General features: G+C 43.6%; 1 protein-coding gene across 5 annotated transcripts in view; it reads right to left on the reverse strand.

Moving 5' to 3' along the window:
- Positions 1-22,484, reverse strand: part of LOC126266947 (protein tincar) — a 531,342-nt gene that overhangs the window by 43,382 nt on the left and 465,476 nt on the right. For 4 of the 5 annotated variants that reach the window (XM_049971658.1, XM_049971655.1, XM_049971657.1 and 1 more), the window contains 2 exons: positions 8,395-8,736; positions 3,133-3,463 (listed from right to left, as the gene is read on the reverse strand). In XM_049971658.1, coding sequence (XP_049827615.1) covers positions 3,133-3,463; positions 8,395-8,730 — 667 coding nt within the window. In that variant the 5' untranslated portion in view covers positions 8,731-8,736. The remainder of the gene's footprint in view (positions 1-3,132; positions 3,464-8,394; positions 8,737-22,484) is intronic. The other variant, XM_049971656.1, reaches the window with a different exon arrangement.

Genomic DNA, 22,484 nt, shown 5'->3' on the forward strand with positions numbered 1-22,484 from the left:
TTGACAATAATGCAGTCTCTTCCCATGATCAGTATTTTCAGATCTTGCACGACTGTCACTTTCCAAGGGAAAAGTTCTAATTTTTTCCTTACAGCTGTGTGGGTCGTTCCGACACTAACATCGATTTCCTGGGCGATCTTTCTTGCTGACTTGTTCGGACTCATGGACATTCTATCGGAAATATCGATTAGTTTATCCTCAGACAAAACGCTAGGACGATCACTTCTCGGTGCATCTGTCACTGACCCCGTACTTCGAAATTTGTTAATCAAATCTCGCACAGTATCGCGATATGGGAGTGTTGTTCCCGGGAAAACTGAATTAAATGTTTGACGAACTGAAACAGTGTCTTTACCGCGCCAGCTTTGAACACTTGTTCGATTAAAAACACACGTTCCTCAATGGTTAGCATTTTAACAGTGACAAAAACTGAACAAAGGAAGTAACTTAAACGTTCGCGTCAACACGTAACGACACACACCAACGATACTGAGATAAACGAAACAATGGAATGTTGGGAGAGTCCACTTGAAGGGAAGTTACCTAGGCAGGCAAACAATCATACGGCGCGCCCGGCTGACAATCATACGGCACTGGGGAGATACTTTTTGAACACCCCATATATTACTGATGACTAAAGTCTCTGTTACGTTTGTCTGTTTTGTTTATTAGCCTTATGGAAAAACTCTACAAACTTATGCACCAACCTACTAAATTACTACATGGCTAACCCGAGGCACGATCCCAGTTGCAGATTACTTATATGGTATCTTCAATGTGGTACTTCATACAGTTATTGATCGAATGTAAAATGTTGTTATAATCTGTTCCTTAAGAGCTATAATCTTATGGTAAATTTTGATGCTATAAGTAGTACATAGTTAGAAACTGTGTATAGATCTTGAGGCAGTGTAATTCACGGCGCACAAAATACCTGGATTATATTCATCCGGTATTTGAGACTAAGAGCACTTGACAACTTGTAGCAGACTTTACATATAATTTCATTACTATTAGAATCATTTCCCATTAACACCCCCTTCCACTCTTAATCCCCCCCCCCTCTCACACACACAAAATTATGAAAGGAAACAGGTGTAACCACATTTTCGCAGTTCATGCAGTAAAATGGCAGCATCAGTATCTGAATTTATTAGTTTTTTACTACTCACTCTATTTGCAACCCCTTTCACAGATAATATCCTGATGTACCACTGAATGCATCTGCAAATTTATATCACTGTACAGCACATACGTCAGGAGAGATAATGTTTTCTACATGGGAGATCGATTCCTTAAAGAACTGGGTGTGCGAGTTTATTGCTATGATGTTTTCTACATGGGAGATCGATTCCTTAAAGAACTGGGTGTGCGAGTTCATTGCTATGACCTAACATCCACCAAACGTAATGTCACAGCGACTCCCACTCTCTTACTGCAAGTAAACTAATTTCGTGCAGCTGGTTATTTAATTTCGAAATATGATAATAATTATGACCACTAAGGAAAAGGTGTCAGTTCACCGTTAACCTGACACATGACACTATGCAATGTGTAAGAATTAATTCTTTTTACCGAATAGTGTCTTTAAAATCCTTTGAGAAAGCTGAGCAGCCGTCTGAACGGCGAATGGAAAAACTGCTAGTAGCCGACCTTGGGGAAGATCTGTTTGGATTCCGTAGAAATACTTACCTTACGACTTATCTTAGAAGAAAGATCAAGGAAAGGCAAACCTGCGTTTCTAGCATTTGTAGACTTAGAGAAAGCTTTTGACGATGTTGAATGGAGTACTCTCTTTCAAATTCTGAAGGTGGCAGGGGTAAAACACAGGGAGCGAAAGGCTATCTACAATTTGTACAGAAACCACATGGCAGTTATAAGAGTCGAGGGACATGAAAGGGAAGTAGTGGTTGGGAAGGGAGTGACACAGATTTGTAGCCTCTCCCCGATGCTGTTCAATCTATATATTGAGCAAGCAGTAAAGGAAAGAAAAGAAAAGTTCGGAGTAGGTATTAAAATCCATGGAGAAGAAATAAAAACTTTGAGGTTCGCCGATGACATTGTAATTCTATCAGAGACAGGAAAGGACTCGGAAGAGCAGTTGAACGGAATGGACAGTGTCTTGAAAGGTGGGTATAAGATGAACATCAACAAAAGCAAAACGAGGATAATGGTATGTGGTCGAATTAAGTCAGGTGATGCTGAGGGAATTAGATTAGGAAATGAGACACTTAAGCCAGCTCGCGATGGTCTAACGGTTCTAGGCGCCGCGCGACTGCTACGGTTGCAGGTTCGAATCGTGCCTCGGGCATGGATGTGTGTGATGTCCTTAGGTTAGTTCTACGTTCTAGGGGACTGATGATCACAGATGTTAAGTCCCATAGTGCTCAGAGCCATTTGAACCATCTGAGTCACTTAAAGGAGTTTTGTTATTTGGGGAGCAAAATAACCCTCCGCCACATACCGTCAGGTGGATTGCGGAGTATGGATGTAGATGGATGTAGATAGATAACTGATGATGGTCGAAGTAGAGAGGATATAAAATGTAGACTGGCAATGGGAAGGAAAGCGTTTCTGAAGAAGAGAAATTTGTTAACATCGAGTATAGATTTAAGTGTCAGGAAGTCATTTCTGAATGTATTTGTATGGAGTGTAGCCATGTATGAAAGTGAAACATGGACAATAACTAGTTTGGACAAGAAGAGAATAGAAGCTTTCGAAATGTGGTGCTACAGAAGAATGCTGGAGATTAGATGGGTAGATCACATAACTAATGAGGAGGTGTTGAATAGGATTGGGGAGAAGAGAAGTTTGTGGCACAACTTGACCAGAAGAAGGGATCGGTTGGTAGGACATTTTATGAGGCATCAAGGGATCGCCAATTTAGTACTGGAGGGCAGAGTGGATGGTAAATATCGTAGGGGGAGACCAAGAGATGAATACACTAAGCAGATTCAGAAGGATGTCGGCTGCAGTAGGTACTGAGAGATGAAGAAGCTTCCACAGGATAGAGTAGCATGGAGAGCTGCATCAGACCAGTCTCAGGACTGAAGACCACAACAACAACAATAACACGCGGGTGGCCCGCTTCCTTTGTGTGCGTGACGGACGGCGGATAGGAAGTTCGCTTACCCCTGGGCAGGAGCCCCTCGTGCAGGAGGCGGGCGTCGAGCAGCAGCGTCGGTAGCAGCAGGCAGAAGGCGGAGGCGAGGTGCAGGAAGGGCGCGGTGGGCCCGCCGTGCGACCAGAGGCGCGGAGAGGTCGCGGCGAGCGCGGGGTCGGGGCGCGCGCCCAGGTGCCGGCCCAGCTTGGCGCCGTCGTTGGCCAGGTTGCCGACGCGGCAGCACGCCGCCGCCACCAGCAGCGGCAGCAGCAGCGCCGCCAGCGCGCACAGCGCCACCTGCGCCTGCACGTCCGCCGACCAGCCCAGCGCCGACGCCGCGCGCACGCTGCGCTGCGCCCCCTGCAAGACGCAACATCTCCTCATACATTGCTTCGCTGCCGCGGGTGCAGTGGTTCCCAAAGTCGCCGGAATAATTACACTACTGGCCAATAAAATTGCTACAGCACGAAGATGCTGTTTTACAGAGGCGAAATTTAACTGACAGGAAGAAGATGCTGTGATATGCAAACGATTAAATTTTCAGAGCATTCACACAAGGTTGGCGCCGGTGGTGACACCTACAACGTGCTGACATTAGTGAAGTTTCGAACCGATTTCTCATACACAAACAGCAGTTGACCGGCGTTGCCTGGTGACACGTTGTTGTGATGCCTCGTGTAAGGAGGAGAAACGCGTACCATCATGTTCCCTTCTCTGATAAACGTCGGATTGTAGCCTATCGCGATTGCGGTTTATCGTATCGCGACATTGCTGCTCGCGTTGGTCGAGATCCAATGACTGTTAGTAGAATATGGAATCGATGGGTTCAGGAGGGTAATACGGAACGCCGTGCTCGATCCCAACGGCCTGGTATCACTAGCAGTCGAGATGACAGGCATCTTATCCCTATGGCTCTAACGGATCGTGCAGCCACGTCTCGATCCCTCAGTCAACAGATGGGGGCGTTTGCAAGACAACAACCATCTGCACGAACAGTTCGACGACGTTTGCAGCAGCATGGTTCAAATGGCTCTAACCACTGTGGGGCTTAACTTCTGAGGTCATCAGTCCCCTAGATCTTAGAACTACTTAAACCTAACTAACCTAAGGGCATCACACACATCCATGCCCGAGGCAGAATTCGAACCTGCGACCGTAATGGTCGCGCGGTTCCTGACTGTAGCGCCTAGAGCCGCTTGGCCACTCTTTCCGGCGCAGCAGCATGGCCTCAGCTCGGAGACCATGGCTGCGGTTACCCTCGACGCTGCATCACAGACAGGAGCGCCTGCGATGGTGTACGCAACGACGAAGCTGGGTGCACGAATGGCAAATCGTCATTTTTTCGGATGAATCCAGGTTCTGTTTACAGCATCATGATGGTCGCATCCGTGTTTGGCGACATCGCGGTGAACGCACATTAGAAGTGTGTATTCGTCATCGCCATACTGGCGTATCACCCAGCGCGATGGTATGGGGTGCCATTAGTTACACGTCTCGGTCACCTCTTGTTCGCATTGACGGCACTTCGAACAGTGGACGTTACATTTCAGATGTGTTACGACCCGTGGCTCTACTCTTCATTCGATCCCTGCGAAACCCTACATTTCAGCAGCATAATGCACGACCGCATGTTGCAAGTCCTGTAGGACCTTTTTGGATACAGCGAATGTTCGACTGCTGCCCTGGGCAGCACATTCTCCAGATCTCTCACCATCTGAAAACGTCTGGTCAATAGTGGCCGAGCAACTGGTCGTCACAGTACTCCAGTCACTACTGTTGATGAACTGCGGTATCGTGTTGAAGCTGCATGGGCAGCTGTACCTGTACCCGCCATGCAAGCTCTGTTTGACTCAATGCCCAGGCGTATCAAGGCCGTGAGGTGGTTGTTCTGGGTACTGATTCTCAGGATCTATGCACCCAAATTGCGTGAAAATGTAATCACATGTCAGTACTAGTATAAAATATTTGTCCATTGAATACTCGTTTATCATCTGCATTTCTTCTTGTTGTAGCAATTTTAATGGCCAGTAGTGTATTACGAGGTGCACCTCAAGATGGAGCTGGTAGTCCCGAAATCGATTACATAATAAAGAAATTAAAAATGATTGTTGCAGCCAGAGGCTAATTTATTTACAGCTGAAAATCGTCACACGCCAGCATTCGCACCATCCAGTACGATGGAAAGTCAAAATGATGATGAAAGTAACAATAAGTACCAGAAATTACATTAACGTTAAGCTTAACATAGAATCTGTGGGCCCCGTAGTGGAAGAAGTGAAGGAATTCTGGTATTTTGGAGGCAAAATAACGCGTGATGAATGTAGCAGTACGGTATAAGAAAGAGACTAGCGCAGGCAAAAAGGGATTGTTCGCCGTAAAAAGCAGAATTGAACCGAACACAGGCCTTCATTTGAGGAAGAAATTACTGAGAATGTTTGTTTGCTGCGTAGTATCACATGGAAGTGATTCGTAGGGAAAAAAGGAGTCGTTGCATTTCAGATGTGTTGTTGAAAATAAGGCAGACTGATAACATAAGGAACCCGGAGGGTATTAACAGGATAAGCGAAGAAAGGAATGTGCGAGAAACGATAGTAGAAGAAGGGACAGATCATTTCCTGGTCGAATCTGTGTACTCGTCTTGTTGCTACTGGGTAGGCTGGAGCTAGTTTCTGATATCCATGGGAAGGAAACTTTGGACCTGCCTCCTCGAGAGAATGGTTCGGCCTTCCTTTAATCCGGCTACATGAACACTGGTCTGGGCTGACCACGCTATTTTCGAGGATGGTCGGTTTTACCAGCACCTGTTTGGAGAAATTTTATTTCCTATTTATTGGCTTTCGGGATGCGCCGATTCACTTTTCTTCAATTTATTGGCTTTCGGGACGTGCCCATTCAGCCATCTCAATAGTGGAATATCAATTACGACAATACGAACGTAAGGACAACACAACACGCAGTCCCCGAACAGAGAAAATCTCCGACGCAGCCAGGAAGCGAACTTGGGCACCTCCGCTTAGCGATTTGTCAGGTTAATCGCGCAGCTACCCAGGCGGACTTAGGAAAAACTTGGAAAGCCCTGATATGAAGCACGTCTTTGCTCGCTGCCATTAGTGGGAGCTGGGTTTGGCCAGTGGAGATGTTTGCATTTGTTTGCCTAGGCTCATTGGCCGAATGGCCTGAACGTAAAATAATTCTGCGGAATGGTTTGTAGCTCGCAAAATCGACAAGTCCTCAGGCAGCCCTCGTAAGGTATTGTACCCTCTGAGGCAGAGATGGTATTATAGAGTGTATTTCCGACACATGTAATGATCTGAAGTTATCAAATTGTCCTCCCGGTGTGGAAAGTTTCGAAAGTGTGTTCAATAGCGTGGGCGTGGTAACCAGCTTGCCTGTTTGCAAACGCGACTCTTGCAGTTTAGGAAGCGCACACGCATAGCAGAGCGTGGAGTCTTTAGCTGCCCGGAGGTATTGTTCGCGAACGAGGTTGGCTTGGATAAGTCTAAAGGAAGTCTCAAATTCCTTTGTTCCAGTAGTATATTTAAGTGTGGTGTTTCTGTGTGTGTCATTCTCCTTTTTTGAATTTTTTGACTTTTATCCTGTTTTGTTTGTAGAGGAAATTATCGTTGGGAAGGGGGGGGGGGGGCTTGAAATGCCGTTTTCGCTGTTTGCATTGCTCGTTTTCCAATCCAGTGGTCGAATCTGAGAGTCTTTTGATAGACCGTTGATCAGTGGGATCAGAGTAAAGTCGATACTAATGCTATATCGTAAGTCAAAGCGAGGTTGGGGACCCTTATTTAGACTGATAGTATGTGTGTAGTAATGCATGGAATTAATCTGGGTCAATCAGTAAACGTATCCGATCAAATCAGCGGAACATTGCGTCGTGTAATTTATGTCGTGCGCTGCTTATCGCTACGTGTGTATGCAATTGGGACTTCGCGCGGCGCAGCGGGAGCTCTGTGGACGAGACGGAAGGAACATTTCTATTGCACTTGTTTTAAGGCATGACAAAATAGCTCCTATTGTACCAGAACAGGCATGACCAACCTCTTGCGATCCGCGGGCCTATTTCACGTACTCACTTAAGCTCGCGTACTACCTCGTCACGTGACACAACAGCAGCAGTCCAACTACATAAAGCAAAACTATAGTAAAGTTAATATTTGAGGGGTATCAAAATTATGTGACTGGCGCCACTTTCCCGACAAGCCAATCCCAGCCAACAAGCAATGTATAAAAATACTGGTATCAAAGCGTACATGCATTTTATGTTCATCCAGAAACTAGTTAAATTGATGCCACCGAGAAGAAAGACGGAAACTGTGAACTAGGCGACATCGAAGAAATCTAACATGTTGGACGCTGTGAACTCGACCAAGTGCCAGTAGGAGTGACTTGCTAACAGCCTACCTATCGAGCGGAAATGAAAACACAGTTTTACACAATTTTTTTTTAAATTTAAAACCAAAAAGCTTAGAGAGTCATCCTTGTGCCAACTACCTGATCTCCGTCACATGTAGGGGATATGGCAACCAACGTTGGCTAACTTAACAAATATCTGTAGCATAGCCCAGGTAATTGCTAATAGTTAGGAGATTTTTTGGCGTTAAATTAAAAAGTATGGATGCCATAAAAGTGTTCTCATTTTTACCGTTGGCTGCCGTACCGCGGTAGCAGCGTTCTCTTCATATAAGTTCGAAGATATAGCACCCGTGACGTCAGTGTTTGTCGATAAAAATTTTAACTCAGCCCTAAGATTTTCGACTTGCCATCGCAATAAATTATGCATCAAAATGCACCTTTGCAAGAGAACATGAATATTATCACACATAGAAGCTCTCACAATTAAACACAAGAATGCAGGGCAACAAAATGAGTGAGATGTGCAATGCCAGCGCTTCACCGCTCCCATGAATTTCTTCGACGGAACAGATTGAATCTAATGACGAGCCACATTCGATCTTCGGGCAGCTGGCTTCCCACCCGTGCACTAGAGGGAGACGTAGCGGCAAAAATTGCGGGGGAACACGAAGATCGGCATGTACGTGACAAATAATTGAAGACGTTGAGTGTAAGCGCTGCTCTGAGATGACACAGGAGAGCAAGTCTTGGCGGGCCTCATCAAAGTAGTGTAAAGACTGATGACAGAAAATAAAGGGATCCGACATTCTGTTACGCAATGCCCTCGTGATTGGGCTTTCGATTCATGTTGCTCACGTAACGGAGGAGCAGGCCTCCACGCGCACACACACACACACACACACACACACACACACACGCCGTGGACGCACCTGAACGGCGAGGAAGGCCTGTATAGCGCCGGCCCAGAGGCCGTACCAGATGCTGCAGAGCCCGTTGGCGCGCGGCCGGCAGCCGCCCCTGCCCACCTCCTCGTCGCGCCGGCGCTTCAGCAGCGGCGCCGACGCAGACGTCGACGACGCCGCCTGCGCCGCGTGCTGGCGCGACGGGCCCGCCGACAGCGACGACTTGAGCACGCCGCCCCCGCCGCCTCCGACGCCGCTCCCGCCGCCGCTGCCGCCCCCAGCTCCACAGCTTCCGCTTCCTCCGCCGCCAGAGCCGACCTCGCTGCTCGTATCGAATGGCATCAGACTGCCTGTCATCGACATCCTGTCCTGGAAACGCAAACGGAATCGCCGTTAGCGCCTTCAGTTTCGCCTTATCGATGTAGTCACTGCATTTGTCTGTAACACTAAAACGACTAAGCCGGTTCATGCTGCGCTGTCCCAGTTACAGGTTGTCTAACGGTTTTCAGGAGCAACAAAAAATTTATTTTGAATATTTCTTGTAGTTACTGACCAAACTTAAAATTTTAAATACGTTGATAATCTACTCATAAAGAGGTGCACTGAAGCGTCAAACGAACCGTTACAGACATGCGTATTGAAATACAGAGATATGTAAACACGGTTAATACGGTGCTGCGGTCGGCAACACCTTTATAAGACAAGTATCTGGCGCAGTTGTTAGATCGGTTACTGCTGCTGCAATCGCACTTTACCGACATTTAAGTGAGTTTGAACGTCGTGTTGAAGTCGGTGCACGAGCGATGGGACACAGCATCTCCGAGGTAGCGATGAAGTGGGTATTTTCCCCTACGACCATTTCACGAGTGTACCATGAATATCAGGAGTCCGATAAAACATCAAATCTCCGACATCACTGGGGCCGGAAAAAGGTCCTGCAAGAACGGGACTAACGGCGACTGAAGAGAATCGTTCAACGTGACAGAAGTGCAACCATTCCACAAATTGCTATAGATTTCAATACTGGGCCATCAAAAAGTGTCAGTGTGCGAACCATTCAACGAAACATCATCGATATGTCAGACGTATGTCAGAAGTAGCACGCAAGAAGCTCACGTAGAAAGAAAGGCACGCTTCCGTCGCTCGTCTGCATTTGCCAAGCATAGCCAGGCCTAGAGGACGTACAGGGACTTCAAAGTAACTACCCTCTTTCAAATAACTAACCACTATTGGAAAAATCCAACAAATATTATAACAACTGCAGCGAAGGAAACACTTGATGTATTAACAAAAATAATACACAGACGCATTAAGAACAAAATTGTAGTCAATTTAGCTGAATACCAATTTGGCTTCCGAGAAGCCAGAACCGCAAGTGAGGGTATATTATGTCTTCGGAGGGTAACTGAAGAAAGCATTAGGATCGAAAGAAAAAAAGTTACACAGATTTTTTACACCTTCAACACTGCAACAAACTTATCTAAATTCTAAATTGATTAATCTAGACCAAAGAGATAGAAGAGTGAAGAAAAAATTATACAGATAACACACAGCGACAGTAAAGTAAAAAATACGCAAAAAGAAGCTAGAATTAAAGGCGTCAGACAAGGATGCATCCTCTCTCCATTCCTATTCGACATCTACATAGACTATGCAATAAATGAGTGCAGAGAATATTGTAAAGGTAGCAGCCTAAATGGAGAAAGAATGCACAAACTGAGGTTTGCGGATGACATAGCTGCGACAGCTCCACATGAAAGAACTCTCCAAAGAATGTTGGAGGTTATGGATACAGTCCTAAGGGACAAGTAAAAAGTAGAGATTAAAAAAATAAAGCAAAGATTTAAATAAACAAAAGCAATATTCATGAATAAAAAAGGAGATTGGCTGAAACAATGTAAGTACTGCAGTGAGGGAAAAGATGGATGAGAGCTGCTGCATTTGGAACTACTTTGTCTGTGGTTGCGAAACGTGGACAAGAGGCAAAAATCAAATGAAATCTCTTGAAGCGTTCGGTGTATGGTGCTGCAGACACCTGTTAAGAACAAAGCAGACAAATAAAACCATCAACCGTAAAGTCCTGCAAAGTACCGGCGAGGCAAAGCCATTAATAGAAACAACAAGGCAAAGTAAACAGGGGTGGATTTGTCACATAATACGACACAGACAGTTTCTGGTAAATGTTCTAGAAATAACATTACACGTAAAGGTATCCCGAGAAAGAGAGCGACTGGAAATTTTAAAAACAAATTGTACATAAACCAGGAGTCTCTAATTATGCGGAAATCAAAAAAGTTAGTTCGTAATAGATCCAGATGGAGAGCTGCCAACAAGATGGAAAGATTTATGATGGAGAAGAGGATCTTTCGACGAAATTTGATATTATAATAGTAGCGGACGCGATCTATTTGAAACACTCTTTTATCCACAAATGTCTTGATCGTATTGGTGTACATATTACAGTCTACTGGTTTCGATTCCAATGAATAGTCATCAGAACGAAGTACTGTAGCAAGAAGAAACAAAAGTACAGAATGCTACTGTATATACACAGTTATAAAAATATTAGCAAGTCTAAGCTACAGGGAAAAAATATATCTAGTACCTTTCGAGTGTTTAGCTCACGAGACAAATTTTTAATTTAAGAGGAAGGGAAACCTTCGCTTCAAAGTTAATGCTCATCCAGACCCAATCTACTCCGACAAAGCCATAATAATGTTTATTTAGTGATTTTTTACGTACTGATTGAAATCCGTACTAAGCTTTGGCAGGACAAGAGAGCAATGTGTATGGAGGTACTTCAGCGCTGCCTTCTTTTGTTGGGATACAGCTCTCTTTTAATCAGGAATAAAAGGCAAACAGCTCTGCTGTTGCAACGTCCCCCAGTGTATAAGCTGTGGCGGTTATGCAACCTGCAAAGCGAGTGGGTCCCGCAGGTAGCATCAGCAATTCCTGCAGGGGCTGTGGAAGACAGCTGGAGTTGCGGCGAGCGGCGCCGAGGGACTCGTTCGCAGCCGCGGCTTAACGCTATCGATCTGCCTCCAGAGGACAGAGCCGCCACTGCAAAGAGTACGCTGCACCGCACCACAATAACAACTATACTGCCGTATTGGCCATTCCTTAGTCTGCCGCAATCTACAACTAGTAAGCACAGTTACTCGTGAACTATGCACACAAACACGGATACCCTCAAAATGAGCGCAGCTACACTTTGTAATCAAAAGTATCCGGATACCTGGCTGAAAATGACTTAAAAGTTCGTGGCTCCCTCCATGGGTAATCGTGGAATTCCGAATGATGTTGGCCCACCCTTAGCCTTGATGACAGCTTCCACTCTCGCAGGCTTACGTTCAATCAGGTGCTGGTAGGTTTCTTGGGAAATGGCAGCCCATTCTTCACGGAGTGCTGCACTGAGGAGACGTATCGATGTCGGCCGGTAAGGCCTGGCACGAAATCGGCATTCCATAACATCCCAAAGGTGTTATATAGGACGCAGGTCAGGACTCTATGCAGGCGTGGCCATTACAGGGATGATATTGTTATGTAACCACTCCGCGCACAAGCCTTGCATTATGAACAGGTGCTCGATCGTGTTGAAAAATGCAATCGCCATCTCTGAATTGATCTTCAACAGTGGGAAGCAAGAAGGTGCTTAAAACATCAATGTAGACCTGTGCTGTAATATTGCCACGCAAAACAACTAGAAATGTAAGCCCCCTCCTGTTGGCACTACACACGCTGGCAGATGACGTTCACCGGGAATTCGCCATACCCACACCCTGCCATCGGATCGTGATTCGTCCCTCCACACAACGTTTTTCCACTGTTCAGTCGTCCAATGTTTACGCTCCTTACACCAAGCGAGGCATCGTTTGGCATTTACCGGCGAGATGTGTGGCTTATGAGCAGCGGCTCGACTTGCAGTGGATCCTGATGCAGTCTGGAATTCCTGTGTGATGGTCTGGATAGATGTCTGCCTATTAGACATTACGATCCACGTCAGCTGTCGGCGGTCTCTATCAGTCAACAGACGAGTTCGGCCAATATGCTATTGTGCTGTACGTGTCACTTCCCGTTTCCACTTCACTAGCACATCGGAAACAGGGGGCCTAGGGATGTTTAGGAGTGTGGCAATTTTGCGTACAGACGTGTGACATAATTGACACCCAATCCCCTGACCACGTTCGAAGTCCGTGAGTTCTGCGGAGCTCCCGATTTTGCCCTCTCACGATGTCTAATGACTACTGAGGTCCCTGATCTGGAGTACCTGGCAGTAAGTGGCAGCCCAATGCACCTAATATGAAAAACGTATGTTTCTGGGAGTGTCCGGATACTTTTGATCACATAGTGTACATTGTGGACGTCAGCTCTGTTCTGTCATTGTAAAACCGAAATAATTTTCACTTGGAGATATCTGGTGTAAGAACACTCAATGGAAAAATATCTGAGTTTTAATGTAGCCAAAACAATTTCTTTCCATGCAAATACTGTTTACATTCAGAAAAATAAAAAAATCTACTTAGTTATTACTATTTTATACTCAATACAACGTTCTTCATCATGATCAAAGGTAAGAGTTTCCAGTTATTATTGACAAATGTCAAAGCTTTTTAGGAATAACAGAAACATGTTTTATATGAACTTTACGTTGTATTGAAGCAGTGTTTCATACGTTTTATTTTGAATTTTTAGAATTTTGTCTCGATTTGAGAAAACTGCGTTTCCTAGTGCTGCAAGATAAACCTAGAATTTTTTTCTTTATTCTACTACAACTTTCCGTTTCGCATTCCAATGCAACAATTTTCGAATAAGATCTGAATTAAACACATAGAATTTCAAGCTTGTTATAATTACTGTTCATTTTTAATTCACAGACAGGAGGATAACTATGTGCAACAAAAATGTTCTTTATGTTACGTGGCCCTTTATACAGCCTCACTCAGTTTCTATACAATCCCTCGCTTCCGGTTTCTATAGGAATCTAGTAAGACACTGATCGCATACGCAAATAAAGCGATCAAAATGTAGCCCCAATAGACATGCAACTCATCTAACGTAAACGTAACTGGCCAAGGCTGCTACCACAGTCTATGGTAGGCTACGGTAGTTTAACAGCTGTGTTTACTGTCGACCAGATTTATCGTTGGACCCAGGACTTTCTTCTCAACACGTCGTTTTTAAAGTACCAAAATCGACAAATACAAAGGTAATTTCAGGAGGATGGCAAGAGAATTTGATAGGATCATTACTGTTTACAACACATATTAATGGTCTAGATGGTAAGGTCGGAAGCTCCGTTCGGATGTTAGTAGATGTTGCAATTAGGTAGTAATGCCAGAAGGCTGTAAGGAATTGCAGGAGAACCTGCAGATCATCGACGATCAGTGCAAGGAATGAAAGTTGATCCTTAAGGTACGTATATGTAACAGATTGCGCATAAAAGAGCGAAGAGAAACTGCTCGATTAAACTATTGGTGATACATCACTGGAAACAGTAAATACCAAGAAATACCTGGGACTAACCTTCCCAAGTGACCTAAAGGGCAATGACAACCCACAGAAAACTCTAGGAATAGTAGGCCCCAATATGAGATTTATTGGCAGGAATCTTAAGGAAATTTAGCTTACAAAATACTTGTTCGAGTCCTTCTTGATTATTCCTCAACGCCTCGGAACTTCAGCAGATTGGATTTATAGAAGAGAGAGAGAATATCCAAGGAAAAGTGGCATATTTTATCACAGAATCCTTTCATAGGGGCAAGAGCATTAAGATGCTCAACGAACTAAGATGTCACACGCTACAAGAGAAGCATTGTACATCACGGAGTGGGATACGGTCGAAGCTCCGAGAGCGTATGTTCCAAGAGGAGTCTCGCAACGTAATACCCCCTCCCACACGTGTCTCGCAAAATGATCACGACGATAAAAATCAGAGCAATTAGAGCTCCTAAGGTGATTTACCGACAATAATTCTATCCATGCGACATTGGCGAATGTTACATGGAAGTGAGTAAAAGGTGACGGTACCAGAAGTAAGGAGGTCCGCGGAGTATAGCCGTAGAAGTATGTGACCCCCCAACGACCATCTTAAAGTCAATTTACGCCCGGGTTCCCGGATTCGATTCCCGGCGGGGTCAGGGATTTTCTCTGCCTCGTGATGACTGGGTATTGTGTGATGTCCTTAGGTTAGTTAGGTTTAAGTAGTTCTAAGTTCTAGGGGACTGATGACCATAGATGTTAAGTCCCATAGTGCTCAGAGCCATTTGAACCATTTTAAAGTCAATTAAGAAGGAACATGAAGTAGGGAAAGTTATCTTGGCAGTTACGACATCTTTGCCGATGAGCTAACACGAAAGAGTTTTGTCAACAACTACATTGTACATCACTGAGCACATTTGTTAGCGAAAGAGAAATAAAAAACATCGTATTTCAGCAATGGACAAATATCCATGTGACAAATGTGAAATTAATATCTCAAAAGTTAAGTCCAAAGTAATATCATCAGAGATAACTTTTATGAGGAAGAGAGTTGTAAGCGCAACGAAGAAATTCAATGCGCCTACAATGCTCTTCCACAGAAGAAGTCGCTTGTTAGAACTCATTCAGTGCAGACGTACGTGAGCAGTTCTGATCTGAATTACTGAGATTGCGAATAGTGACGAGATTTTTCGAGTTTAGAAGTGTTTGTTGTGTGACGGGATTCACGGCTTAAGAAACTGATTTTATGAACTGAGACAGGAACAGATAGACTCATTTAACCGTGCACTACGGGTTAATTGAAATCTAATAGCGGAATTAGTGAACATTGGACTTGACTTTAAATTAGTTGGACTTTAAGGAGAAGTGAACATTCTATGAAAGAATACACGCAGTTAGTCTTGAGTGGGACCCAAGTACACGACATCATGAAGATAAAACAATTACGCTAAAGTGTTGAGTTGTGGTAATTGCCAAGAAACTATAACTCAATCGGACTGACTTAACTAAACTATTCCGTGTGCGTGTGGTGCGAGAGTTATAAGTATTTAGTGATAAAATAACAATAAACTGTTCGTTATCAGTTAAATACCCGCTGTGGGCTACATCATTAAATAGTTTGACAAATGACTAAATCAACGACTACTCCTGAAAGACTATTTCATTTGTTGTTGTTGTCTTCAGTCCTGAGACTGGTTTGATGCAGCTCTCCATGCTACTCTATCCTGTGCAAGCTTCTTCATCTCTCAGTACCTACTGCAGCCTACATCCTTCTGAATCTGCTTAGTGTATTCATCTCTTGGTCTCCCCCTATGATATTTACCATCCACTCTGCCCTCCAGTACTAAATTGGCGATCCCTTGATGCCTCATAAAATGTCCTACCAACCGATCCCTTCTTCTGGTCAAGTTGTGCCACAAACTTCTCTTCTCCCCAACCCTATTCAATACCTCCTCATTAGTTACGTGATCTACCCATCTAATCTTCAGCATTCTTCTGTAGCACCACATTTCGGAAGCTTCTATTCTCTTCTTGTCCAAACTAGTTATTGTCCATGTTTCACTTCCATACATGGCTACACTCCAAACAAATACTTTCATAAACGACTTCCTGATACATAAATCTATATTCGATGTTAACAAATTTCTCTTCTTGAGAAACGCTTTCCTTGCCATTGTCAGTCTCCATTTTATATCCTCTCTACTTCGACCATCATCAGTTATTTTACTTCCTAAATAGCAAAACTCCTTTACTACTTTAAGTGTCTCATTTCCTAATCTAATTCCCCCAGCATCACCCGATTTAATTTGACTACATTCCATTATCCTCGTTTTGCTTTTGTTGATGTTCATCTTATATTCTCTTTTCAAGACACTGTCCATTCCGTTCAACTGCTCTTCCAAGTCCTTTGCCGTCTCTGACAGAATTACAATGTCATCGGCGAACCTCAAAGTTTTTATTTCTTCTCCATGAATTTTAATACCTACTCCAAATTTTTCTTTTGTTTCCTTTACTGCTTGCTCAATATACAGATTGAATAACATCGGGGAGAGGCTACAACCCTGTCTCACTCCTTTCCCAATCACTGCTTCCCTTTCATGCCCCTCGACTCTTATGACTGCCATCTGGTTTCTGTACAAACAGCTGTACATGCAGCTTTACTATTTCATTGAAGTGCAAATATTCACGTCATTAGTTGAGAAGTGAACTTTTCGTATTACGACGCAATCTTACAAAGACTGAATCAAAGAGTATCTCTGGATCTCGCTGCATACCAGCACAACAATTCCATAGCAACGAGACAAGAGCGTAAGAAATAACTGTTAAGTAAAATATTTCCTCGCAACCAGTGGTGTGTGCTATGCGAACGAGAGAAGAAAATAAAGAAAAGCATCAATTATACGAGTTCGCATAAGTGGAAACGCTGCGGACTTGTAATTGAGATACAACGACTACGCGAGGAACGTCTTTTCGGAAGTTTTTCAGGTTTTTTTTCTCCCGCTAATCTACGGGGACTGACGTTATGTCGCATCGTGTCTCTACTCTGCCGCCAGAGCTGTGGCAGTAGCAGCTCTACGGCCTCGACTACATGAGCACGCGGTTGGAGTCCGGGGGCACGTGCCACACGCAGCTGTAGATCAAAATCATTGTTAGCTGATGATTTACTCCGTGGAGCTACGTTGTCCTTATGAGAGTTCGAACGGCACGTGCGAACTAGTCCACGTTGCAAAAATTTTGCAATGAAGTGTCCTATCACTGCCACCTCCGAGTAATGTGTTCAGGGGTAATAGTTATCAGACAGTGCCGGCAGTCCAAGTACAATGCTCTGAATAACCGGAAATCACCCATTGGTATTTTTTGTGATCTCTCAAAGGCCTTTGACTGTGTAAATCATGGAAATCTTTTAGATAAGCTAAATCATTATGGTTTGAGGGGGGCAGTGCACAAATGGTTTAATTCATACTTAACTGTAAGAATGCAGAAAGTTGAAATAAGTGGTTCATGTAATGTTAATACAACAGCTGATTCCTGAAACTGGGGGGCTATCAAGTACGGGGTCCCACAGGGTTCGGTCTTAGGTCCTTTACTGTTCTTGATATACATTAATGACTTACCATTCCATATTGATGAAGATGCAAAGTTAGTTATTTTTGCTGATGGTAGAAGTATAGTAATAACATCCAAAAACCGAGAACCAAGTGATGTAATTGTAAATGATGTTTTTCACAAAATTATTAAGTGGTTCTCAGCAAACGGACTCTCTTTAAATTTTGATAAAACACAGTATATACAGTTCCGTACAGTAAATGGCACAACTCCAGTAATAAATATAGACTTTGAACAGAAGTCTGTAGCTAAGGTCGAATTTTCAAAATTTTTAGGTGTGTCCATTGATGAGTGGTTAAGCTGGAAGCAACACATTGATGGTCTGCTGAAACGTCTGAGTTCGGCTACGTATGCTATTAGGGTTATTGCAAATTTTGGTGATAAGAATCTCAGTAAATTAGCTTACTATGCCTACTTTCATTCACTGCTTTCGTATGGTATCATATTCTGGGGTAATTCATCGTTGAGTAGAAAAGTACTCATTGCTCAAAAACGTGTAATCAGAATAATTGCTGGAGCCCACCCACAGTCATCCTGCAGACATCTATTTAAGGATCTAGGGATCCTCACAGTAACCTCACAGTATATGTATTCACTTATGAAATTTTTTGTTAATAATCCAGCCCAGTTCAAAAGTAATAGCAGAGTGCATAGCTATAACACCAGGAGAAAGGATGATCTTCACTATACAGGGTTAAATCTGACTTTGGCACAAAATGGGGTAAATTATGCTGCCACAAAGCCTGACAGATAGTCAGCCAACATTTAAAAATAAATTAAAAGAATTTCTAGATGACAACTCCTTTTACTCATTGGCTGAATTTTTAGATATAAATTACGGGAGGGGAAGAAAACTAACTTAAGCATTTGTGTCATGCAATATTTTGTGTAGTGTAATATCTTGTATAGACATCTTTCATTAACCTGACACGTTCCACATCATTACGAAGTGTCGTATTCATGATCTATGGAACAAGTATTAATCTAATCTAATCTCTAATCTAATCTTTAACTGTCTCCGGCCGCAGCAGAAAAACACTTTCTGCTCGTGGTAGCAGCCCGCTCCTTGTTGTAGGAGCCAATGTTCACACTACAGCGGGGTGAATGCAGATTTAAATCTTCCTAGCAGATAAAAACTTTGTGCCAGATCGGGTCTCGAACCTATGCCTTTCGTAGCCAAGGACTCTACCGACTGATCTATCTCAGCACAACTTACGACCCTCCTTCAAAGTTTTATTCCCGCCAGTACCTCTTCTCCTGCCTTCTAACCTTAAATTTTCCTGCGTAGCTTGCGGGACAAACTTTGAGGGCGGAACGCGCATCGTGCCTGGATAGCTTAGTTGGTAGAGCATTTGCCCGCAAAATATGTATGACGTGGCAGAAAACTTCGGAAGCTTCGAGAGGCTTTTCAAAAGACATCATTTTCGCCATTAACTGTAGAAGGTATTTATTTTCGCAAGTGCAATTTCGACCTTAGGCCATTATCGTGTGGTGCGCTGCATACGACTATGCTTCAGTACATGTTAAGCTTTAAGTAATCTTCAACATGTACACATGTCATCGTCGTATCTAAGACTTATGACAATGTAAACACAAAAACTGGCTAAACCACTGTTGTTGTACACTGTTTACACGTGAACCATTGCAGTCGTCGCGAAGAACAGATTCAGAGAGCATTCCAAGAGGCTGTTTGCGGATGACTCTGTTGTATATGGAAAAGTTACGACACTAGAAAATTGCAGCGAAATGCAGGAAGACTTGCAAAGATCGACGCTTGGTGAAGGGATTGGCAGTTGACCATCAACACTAACAAATGTAACGTATTGCAAATAAACGGTAGGAAATCGCCGTTATTTTATGATATTGCGATTGCGGGGCAATCACTGGAAGCAGTCACATCCATTAAAAATCTTGTAGTATAGAGGTTAGGTTTGACCCGTATTTGAGTATTGTTCGTCACTCTGTGAGCCTTACAAGTTAGGAATGAGAGAGGCAGTAGAGAAGAGAACAGAAACAGAATAGAGAAGAGGAACAGAAGATCCAGAGAAGCGCAGTGAGTTTCGTCACAAGTTCGTTTAGTAATCGTAATGTCATGGAGATATTCGTCCAATATTACTTCCGAGAACGAATGTTCCTAGTAGATATATATTGCTTCCGCCTAGGTATATCTCGCGAGAAGACCATGAAGGCAAACGTAGAGAGATTGTAGGTCACAATGATTCTTACCACATTTCGTTCTTCCCGCGGACCATTGACGACTGGAATAAAAAAGGGGGAAGTGTGAGTGATACAGCAAGTACCCTCCGCTAGATACCATAAGGTGGTTTGCGTAGATGTAGCTGTAGATGTGGGCCTTTGCCATCATCCCATCTTTGAACTGACTTTGCCAACTAGTTACAGCGGGGACGCACAATTTAATGTGGACTCCGATCTACGTGTAATTTGGCATTTTTCACATTAATAAATAATTGCTGAATGTGAAAGAAGCAGTAAGTGATAGAAAAAATCTAAAAGCGATTGACCCGGACCTTTGATCTTTTAGTTCGGCATTTACCCACTGAGCCACACATGTATAATTTCCTTAGCAGGAAATTCTGTAAACGTGGACATTTTACGTTAAACTTTACCGTGAATGTTATTGATCTCAGTTATAATTGCAAATTTACTATTACAGTTTATTTTATTTTTACTACGCGTTTCAGTTGTTGAGACCAGTATCTTCAAATAGATTAATAAGAAGTAATACGACGTATACATTATGTGTTGTGTGTGTGACTGCGATGTTACTTGTGACTCTCCAATGGTTATATGCTTCTTTTCCTGTAGAATTTGCATCACATACACTTTGTAAACAATGTGTACTCTATCTGATCAACAATATCTGGACATTCCTACGCTATATGGAATTGAGTGCTATATCTCAAGAGAGACGGACGCGACAGTATAAAAGGTGGCGCTGAGTGTTTTGTGTCAGAGGACACGCAGTAATGGCAGAATGGGTCTGTCAGGAAAGCTCAGTGACTTCGAATCTGGTCTAGACACTGCGTGTCACCTAAGCAGTAAATCGTTCTGGGACACTTCAATCCTTATGAAGGTGTGCAAGTCGGCTGTCGGTGATGTGGTTCTGAAGACGAAACCTAAAAGAACAACCACAGTTAAAACAAAACCATAGAGATCTTATGTATTGACGGTCAGGAAGCGCCGAACATGGCGAAAGCTGTTGCAAAGATTCGCATCGTATCTACGGAAGGACTCATTCTTGAGTTTCAAAGCGCTACCAGTAATCCAGCTAGCACAGTGACACTGCTTATGGAGTTAAAAAGATTGGAACACAATGCTTGAGCAGATTCTCATGCCACACATTTCTGTAGTCAATGCTGAGCTTGAGGTCGTGTAAAGAGCGACTTCACTGGACAGTGGATGATTGGGAAGGAGTGATTTGAAATGATGAACCACCCCATACCCTGTGGCAATCCGAAGGTAGGGTTGGTGTTTGGCGGATGCCTGGGGAACTTTACCTGACCCTGACGTCATGTAAAGTGCCTACAGTGACGCATGAAACAGATGATATTACAGTATGGTGATGTTTTCCATGGTTAGAGTGTGGTAGTTTAATTGCCCTAAAGCAAACGTTGAATGCTGAAGAATATGAACAAGTTTTACAACAATGTGTGCTGCTTATGGTAGAGCAACAATTCGAAGACAATAATGGTATCAGCATGACAATACATCCTGTGAGACAATTGTTTGTAAACAGTAACATCCCTGAAATGGACTGGCCTATCCAGAATCCCGACCTGAACGCAGTGGAACAGCTTTGGGATGTCTGAAAGTCAACTTCGTTCCAGATACTTGAGTGGAACATCATTAGGTTCTTTCGCTTCGGCTCTTGAGGAAGAATCGGCTGCCCTGCAAACACCTCGCTGAAAATATCACCATACAATCATAAAGGAAGAAGGTAGGAAAGAATATAATAGTTTAACGTCCAGTCAACATCGAGGTCATTAGAGGCGGAGTCACAGCTCGAAATGTTTCAAAGATGGGAAGGAAATCGGCCATCCGCTTTCAAAGGAACCATTCCGACACGTGGCTGGAGCGATTTAGATATACCACAGAAAACCTAAATCTCGATAGTTGGACGCGCATTTGAACCGTCGTTCCGCCGAATGCGAAGCCAGTATGCTGACCATTGCGGTGCCTCGCTCGGTGCCGTCATAAAGGAGAAGGATGGACACACCCCATATCAATGTCCAGTGATAGCTCTCCAAATGGTTTTGATCAGATAGTGTGTCTGATATAAACACGACACAGAAAGGATCGTGGATTTCCAAAAGTTACATCACAGTCGTAAACACAACACATACAGTACATGTCGTGTTAACTCATAAAAATCCATCTGATGGATGATTGAAGCACTTAGTGAAAATAAAATAAATTGTGACTGGTAAGAGTAAACTTTTAGTTTTTATTGAGGTAATATTTATTTGTCTTGTACTACGACGGCTGTTCGGAAAGTAAGATCCAATCGGTCACGAAATCGAAACCACAATGAAAATCACATTTTTTTTATTCACAACTGCTAGTCATACCTTCCAGTTACCTCTCTAAATGGTCTCCGACTTAGACATTTGTCGTGGCGTTGTACAAACTTTCCAGTGCCCTCCTCGCAGAAAGCCTGTGCCTTCCGCCAATTCTCTACACTGGTCTGCTTTTCGTTGTTTGTGGCAAAATGTTGTTTTCGTAGACACCGGTTCATGTGAGATGAACATCGGAGGGAGCCAATTAAGGGCTCCCATCGAGAACGCTGCAGGAGCGTCTTCATTGCCCCTGCAGAATGTGGCTGAGAATTGTCTTGACGAAAGAAACGCACGACGTTTATGTTATGTTGGCTGCATAGCTTCAGGCGAAATCTCTCATCGGATGCACATGCTTGGCGGGAGACACAGTTGTTTTAGGCATTTCTATGTGATCACTTTGCGATGTGAACTGAAAAGAGCGACCTGAAGCGATCGACAGGCACACTAAAGACACTG

The sequence above is a fragment of the Schistocerca gregaria genome, chromosome 4 (assembly GCF_023897955.1).
Source record: "Schistocerca gregaria isolate iqSchGreg1 chromosome 4, iqSchGreg1.2, whole genome shotgun sequence".
Taxonomy (NCBI): domain Eukaryota; kingdom Metazoa; phylum Arthropoda; class Insecta; order Orthoptera; family Acrididae; genus Schistocerca; species Schistocerca gregaria.